The sequence below is a fragment of the Chrysochloris asiatica genome, unplaced genomic scaffold (genome assembly GCF_000296735.1).
Source record: "Chrysochloris asiatica unplaced genomic scaffold, ChrAsi1.0 scaffold00004, whole genome shotgun sequence".
NCBI lineage: Eukaryota > Metazoa > Chordata > Mammalia > Afrosoricida > Chrysochloridae > Chrysochloris > Chrysochloris asiatica.
Genome location: NW_006408522.1, coordinates 2762283 through 2769722, shown reverse-complemented (window position 1 = coordinate 2769722; position 7440 = coordinate 2762283). Strand labels below are relative to the sequence as shown.

At 44.0% G+C, this 7440-nt stretch overlaps 1 protein-coding gene across 1 annotated transcript in view; it reads right to left on the bottom strand.

Annotated features, from left to right (window-relative positions):
• The window catches only part of MEGF11 (multiple EGF-like-domains 11), a 331130-nt gene continuing 323690 nt past the window's right edge, over positions 1-7440 (bottom strand). The window contains exons 21-22 of the mRNA XM_006831516.1: positions 845-1051; positions 1-259 (exon numbers count right to left, since the gene is read on the bottom strand). Of these exons, the coding sequence (XP_006831579.1) occupies positions 99-259; positions 845-1051 (368 nt within the window). The 3' untranslated portion in view covers positions 1-98. The remainder of the gene's footprint in view (positions 260-844; positions 1052-7440) is intronic.

Genomic DNA, 7440 nt, shown 5'->3' with positions numbered 1-7440 from the left:
GCTGGAGTCTATACCATTATTTCAAGTCAAAGGATTGTCTTCTTTCAGAGTCTGAGAATATTCAGCAAAGTACATTGCAAGAGAGCAGTTGATCCCTCTTAAGACTGCTTGTCCTGGGAGGACCCATTGGCAGGGCTCTGTCTTACTGGGAGCAGGTCATAATGACCTGGAATGTGGCTGTTCTTAGGTAGGTTGTATGGATTCTGGATATAGCTGGAGTTACGACCACGACTTTCTTGGACCACACTGACTGTGGGCTCTAAGAAATACAGTGAAAAATGAATTCAGAGAACAGATTAGCTTTGGTTGCCTTGTGGGAAAGAGTTCGATTTTAACTTGGTGCGGAGATAAGATAGGATTTTACAATTTTATGACAAAGAGGGTTAGAACTGAGGCTCAAGAGATGGAAAATCTAAGTACATGCTATCAAAATCCCAAGCTCCCATCACCACCAAGAGATTTAGAATCTCCTAGAGTTAAAAGGTCTAGTCTGTTAAACCAGAAAAAGATAGAAGAGGGTGATTCAGAAACTTGAAAATGTCTTTTATGGAATTTGTACCAATAATCAGTTGAACTATGTATGTGGACCCCCTCCCTTGCCCCTGATATTTCTACTTTGTGCTAGTCCTGGTGTCTTAAAAGCAGAGTTGGCACAAGAATTTCATTTCCTGCATAAGAGAAGAGGACAGTCCTGGGAAAGACAGTTCACCTTGGATTTTTTTTTTAAAAAAAGCAACAAAAGAAGAATGTTTTCAAGACAGGGTGAGTGGAGAGGGCTTGATTTTACTTCAGGTGCTGCACCAGTGTCCTGAGTTTCTCTAAGTTACTTATTTGAGACACCTACCAACGTCATATATATTTTTATTAGATGTCGACAAGGAGGGCACATCTGTGTACGGAGACACCTTGTGCACAGGCGACTTCATTTCTACATAGCTGCTTTCTGGAAGCTTGCAGGTGAGGATGGGTGGGTCCTTAATTGTGGCGTAAGGGTTTTCACTGCTATTCAAGGAACAAGTGCTAGAACTGCACACCGATTCTTTCATGTAATCTGCAAAGCAAGAGAGATTTCTTAGGGCATGTAAGGACACATGTCTTCATTTCAATACCACAAGCAGGAGACTGCAGTCGAATTTCTGTGCCTTCAGGATCCTGGAGCTGTAAAAGCCTATGGTAATCCAAGATTTGCTAGTTAAACATGTGAAAATGATTTCCTGGTAGGAAAGTGGCTTCTTCCAAAGAAACTGAGAATTTTGGTGGTGGGAGGAATAGGAACATTTTTGAGTATTCAGGTATAACACTAGAAAGATATTAATCCAAAATATTCCTAATGTGCTTTCACATCTTTTATTTTTTACAAAATGCTGCAAGGATAGCTTCCGTTTTATGGAATGAGACCCAAGAGAAGAAATGACTGGCTAAGGTCACACAGCTAGTAAATTGCAGAGCCAAGGCTTAAAGCCAGGCCGTGGGACTCTTAGCCTGTGTTGCCCCTCCCCCCCAGTGGTATTCCTTTTCAGAATTATTTTGGATAGGAAGTTTAGGTTCAGATGTTGGCAATTTGGCTCCCTTTGGGCTGCATCCCTGCCCTCCTGATCTGGGGGTTGGAGTGGGGTGTAGCAGAAGTGTCCTCTGTGATGGTTTCTTCTGGTACACTTGTAACTGCTTTGTGCTCTGTTGAAAGCATGAGGCTAGTGAAATGAAGACAGTGAAAGTGGTGGAAGGGGACTGGATGTATCTAGGGCCAGTGAGAGGAGAACAGTCTTGTGTGGCTTACGTAGCTGACGTGTCTTGCCAAAAATCATCTTTAATTTTCTGTAAAATAGGCCACTGATTGGGAGGGAATTTACTTGTCTAGGAGGGCTATTGATGGCTGCTTTAGGTTATTGAGATTACATCCCACAGTCTTAACAAAAGTATTTTCACCTATTAGTTCCTTTGCGTGTTCACAACACCTGTGATGTAGGTGCAGCAATAATGATTATCCCTGACTTCACCCTCTCACCTCCCACCCCCCCATTACTGCTTATCAGGAAATTGAGGTGTAGAGTGAGAAAGTGACTGCCCCAGAGTTACACTGCTTATCAGAGCACAGCAAGCTAGCTCTAGGACCAAGCTCAGAACACTTTCTATCATAATGTATCCTACAAGATACGGGTGTTGGCCTTTGTTGCAGATTGCTGCTGCTGCTGGTGGTGGTAATGTGCCGTGGAGTCAGTTCTGAGGCTGTGAGTCTTTACAGGAGCAGAAAGCCCCATCTGTCTCCCACGGAACTGCTGACCTTAAAGTGTGCATTCCAACTCATAACCACTACGCTACCAGAGCTCCTTTTGTCTCAGATTACCGTCCTGGTGTACATATCTAGGATGAGCATTGGACTGTTAACCACAAGGTCAGCAGTCGAAAACCCACCAGCTGCTCCTTGTACAGGGTCACTATGAATCTGAACTGACTCGATGGCACTTAACAATAGTGTATAACTCTAGAGAGGAGGAAGTGGAGGAGATAACAGTCTTGCTAGCTAATGAGCAGCTCCAGAAAGGACTCAAGGGAGGCTAGAGAGGCAGGCCTAGTTGCTGACTGAGACTCACATGGTTAAAGTGGCTGGACCATGGCCTGTCCCATGCCATAGAAAGTGACCTCTCAATGGGTACTTGTACTTTTTTTTCTTAGTACAAAGGTGTGGTGGGAAAGCCCAGGAACCCCAAATGGCTCACTTCAGGTTCTCTGAATTTGCCAGCCAAGGAGTACGGCCATATTGCTCAGAGCTTCTTGTTTGGAACTGAGGACTGTGTTGTTGCTTAAAGGGCTACCTTCTGAGTGAAGAGCCCTCCCAACAGCCCTGCCTCTTCCCACCCAGATCTACATCCTTTTACTTTGTACTTGGCAGCTACCTCTGTTGCATATTTTCTAAATATGTGGATAGCTAGTGATAGCTCACTCTGTATAGCACTTACAGCTAGTGTTCAGCAGACTTAGGTCACTTGAAACTTTGGACATCTGTGAAGGGGGCTGGGCAGGAAGGAGTATTATTACTACTTGAGAAATGAGGAAACTGAAGCACTGAATGTTAGTATAATGCCCAAAGTTAGTAAGTAGTTAAGTTGGGACTTAACCCGTCTTCTCTGATACCAAAGTGTCCCCTGCCCCTCACATACTGCTATCCAATATGGCTGCCCTATGCCTCTATAAGCAAATTACCTACAAACTCTCCCTACCTTACCTTCAGAAAAGAAGACCTTATCTATGGGACTGGTTAGAATAAGAGTTTCTGGGCTAAGCTTTTTGTGTATATCCCATGACTAAATTCGGTTATGGAATCCTGGTGTAGCACTGTAGGATAAGCACTTGATAGTTAGCCTTACGGTTGGCAGTTCAAACCCACCAACTGCTCCTTGGAAACCCTGTATAGGGTCGCTGTGATTCAGAACCACTGGATTGTTGTTGTTAGGTACCATGGAGTCGGTTCTGAGGCTATAAATCTTTACGGGAGCAGAAAGCCTCGTTTTTCTCCTGCAGAGCAGCTGGTAGTTTCGAACTGCCAACCTTGAGGTTAGCAGCCCAATTCGTAACCACTACCAGAGCTCCTTAGCACTTAACATGTCATAAGTTCCTACTTGTCAGAGATCACAAAGTCACATACTGTCAGAGGCCATTTAGTTATAACAATGGGGGAGCCTCGATGCTCTGGCTCAATGCCTTTCAGAGCCATAGCCAGCCAGCAATGCCTTCTCTTCATCACAAAAGTCAAGGATGCTTTCTTGGGAATATATTGTTTTTCCTGCTTTGCAGCAGGTGAGACACTGAGGTTGGGGGTAAAAGGATTAGGCAAATGGTTGTGTGTATGCTGGGGGGGGTGGTATTGAATTATAGAATACTATATAGGGTGGCTCCCTTCTCATCTGGGAACTTGAGGGTGGGGAGAGGTAAGGCAAACTGGAAAATTCCACCTTAGGAAAGCCACTCTCCCCAGTTGAGTCACCCACATGCCTGAGGGAGGATGGGGTACAGAAAGAATAACCAGCTGCTTAGACACTTCCTCATCGTTTACTGCTCCACCCACACCCTAGTCCCTGCACTTGAGGGCATTTTGCAAAGAAAAGGGAAGTGTGAATTATACCCAACCTCCCAGGAGTCACTCTTCAAGAACCCTGACCTGTAATTAGCATTAGGACTAAAGACTTAGTCCTATAATGCTCCACCATAAGATTTCATGAGTTCCTACTGAAGGATTCTCTAGGCAAATATTGAATGATTCATAAAGCATCAAAAGAAGATGGAAGGAATACACAGAGTCACTGTACCAAAAAGAAATGGTCGGTGATCAACCATTTCAAGAGCCAATGATACTGAAAGAAGAAGTAAGTCCAAGGTGCACTGAAGGCATTGGCCAAGAACAAGACACCAGAAATTGATGGAATTCAAATGGAAATCTTTTAACAAACTGCAGCACTGGAAGCACACACTCATCTATTTCAAGAAATCTGGAAGACAGCTACCTGGTCAGCTGACTGGAAGAGATCCAAATTTGTGTCCATTCCAAAGAGAGGAGACCCAACAGAATGCAGAAATCATCAGACAATATTATTAATATCCCATGCAGGTAAACTTTGGCTAAAGACAATACAAAAAGGCTGCAACCGTGCACTGACAGAGAACTTCCAGAGGTTCAAGTTGGATTCAGAAGAGGACGTGGAATGAGGGATATCATTGCTGACGTCAGATCTTGGCTGAAAGCAGAGAATACCAGTAAAATGTTTACCTGTGCTTTATTGACTACGCGAAGGCTTTCAATTGTGTGGCTTATGACAAGCTATGGACAACATTGCAAGAATGAGTATTCCAGAACACTTAGTTGTCCTCATGAGGAACCTGTCTGTACATAGACCAAGAGGCAGTTTGAACAGAATAAGGGAATACCAAATGGCTTAAAATTAGGAAAGGTGTGTGCCAGAATTGTATTCTTTCACCATGCTTGTTCAATCTGTATGCTGAGCACATAATCTGAGAAGCTGGGTTATATTAAGAAAAAGATGGCATCAGGATTAGAGGAAGACTCATTTACAACCTGTGATATGCAGATGATAAAACCTTGCTTGCTGAAAGTGAAGAGGACTGAAAATATTTACTGATGAAGATCGAAGAGCACAGCCTTTGGTATGGGTTACACCTCAATATAAAGAAAACAAAAATTCTCACCACTGAATAGACAACATCCATATAAATGGAGAAAAGATTAAAGTTGTCAAAAACTTCATTTTGCTTGGATCAGCCATCAACACTCATGGAAGTAGCTGTCAAGAAATGAAATGATGTATTACATCAGGCTTATCTGCTGCACAAGATCTCTTTAAAGTATCAAAGAGCAAAGAGGACTGAAGTGTATCTGGCCCCAGCCATATTTTCAGTAGCCTCATTCATATGTATGTAAAAGCTGGACAGTAAATAAGGAAGACCACAGAAGAATTGGTGCATTGGAGGAGAATATTAAAAGTATCATGGACCACCAAAAGAACAAACCGATCTGTGTTGGAAGAAGTACAGCTAGAATGCTCCTTAGAAGCCAGAATAGCCAGACTTCATCTCTCATACTTCAGACATATTAGCAGGAGAGACCAGTCCCCGAAGAAGGGTATCATGTTTGGTAAAGTAGAGGGTCAGAGAAAAAGAGGAAGACCCCTCAACTAGATGGACTAGCACAGTGGCAGCAGCAGTGGGCTCAAACATAGCAAAGACTGTGAGGTTGCCGTAGGAGCAGGCAAGGCTGTCAGTCTATGGTAGCAGACAGCCACGTCTTGAATCAGCGTTTAGACCTTTCAGTTAGCAGTCAAGCACTTCATCACTGTGACACCAGGACTCCTCCTCAGAGAAAGAAGGGGTCTCTGAAATGAGCTAATCTAAATATTTTCATTTTATAAAGGAAGCAGCAAATCCAATGAGGGGAAATGACTTTCCAAGGTCACCTTGTGAGTTCCCTGGAGATGTGCACCTTCTCAGACCCATATCTGCACACTCTCATCTTGGTGAGGACCAACTTACTTCACTGCTGGGGACCACTCAGCCATGCAGCACAGAACATTCATCGTTTGCTTCTCAGCCAGCCACCTTTTCTCTTTCTGGCCTGGAAATTAGCATCCTTCTCTTGACTAAAACAAGGATATATGGGGCACAGGAAGAGAACCAGGCTGGTTGGGGAAAAAAAGGGGTGTTTTCAGGATGTCAGTGGGCTCCTAACTACCTCAGATCTCAATGTTATTGTTGAGGAGAGACTTGGAGGCTGGATAGCAAGGCGTGTGGAGAAAGCAGCAGCACTAGAATCAAGGCTTCAGGTGTTCACAGCAGAGGGGAGGACTGCCTTTGTGGTGGCTTTGAAATGCCTGACAGACAAGGAATTGAACATCACTGCACTGTGTGGGAGTAAAGACGTGGGGAGAGAGGGGGTGTTTAGAGGTAAAATGGGCTGGGTGCATAGTGTTAACGTGGTCTAGGGAGCAAGAGGGCATGGGGGGCAGTGACCGAATTAAATTTAGAATATCAGAGCTGAAAAGGGCCTTAGAGGTGGTACTAGTGCAACTCTGCCCTTTTATAGAGAAAGAAACCAAGCCCCAGGAAATGTCGCCCTGACCAGGCCGGGGCTCTTTCCCACTGGGTTCAGAGAATACTTAGACTCTTCAGTAGTTTTAGGAGAGTTTCATTCTTCGTATAAAGTAGTTTATTAAATGTTTCTTTGGGAGTTCAGCATATGAAAGGGGGTTTATTCTGTGTCTTTGGTATTTTTGTAAAGTTCTGAACTGTGATACACCATTTTTTAATTCTCTTGTTCTCATATATTGGTCCCCAACACCTGCTGGTGCATTTGCCTACACAGCTTCTCATTCTTCTCCGAAGGGTTCTTAAGGTCAGAGCAGTGACTCTCAGATTCTTGGCTATGTGACCCCACCAGACAGGAATGGGATGGCACCGAGGCAGTTCTGTCTTAGCAACAAAGGCTGCCAGGCTGAAGGTGGCTGGCCTAATCCTAGTGCACAGGACAACAAAGTACTTACGAAAGTGATGGGCTCATTTATTGAGGTGTCTGGACCTGTCTCAGCTGATTCACAGTTGAGTCATGCAGTCTCAGAGTTGAAAGGGCCCTTAGAGATCTTTTGTCCAGTCCCCTTATTTCTTAAAAAAGGAAACTGAGGTCTCAGGTTGCAGTGATTAAATTACGGAGCTATCGGTTTTGTTTTTAACTTCTCCTACTAACTCTTGCTTGTTACCCATTTGAGTGGCTTAAAACGAAATTCACACACACCATTGTCAGAATGGTGCCTGGACCTTATACATCCTAAGACTCTGCCTTACTGCTATCCGGCTAAGAAGACACTATTCACCACCACCAGCTACGTCCAGCTCAGCCACTTCTGTGACCACTTCACCAACAGCTCTAGACAACTAGCT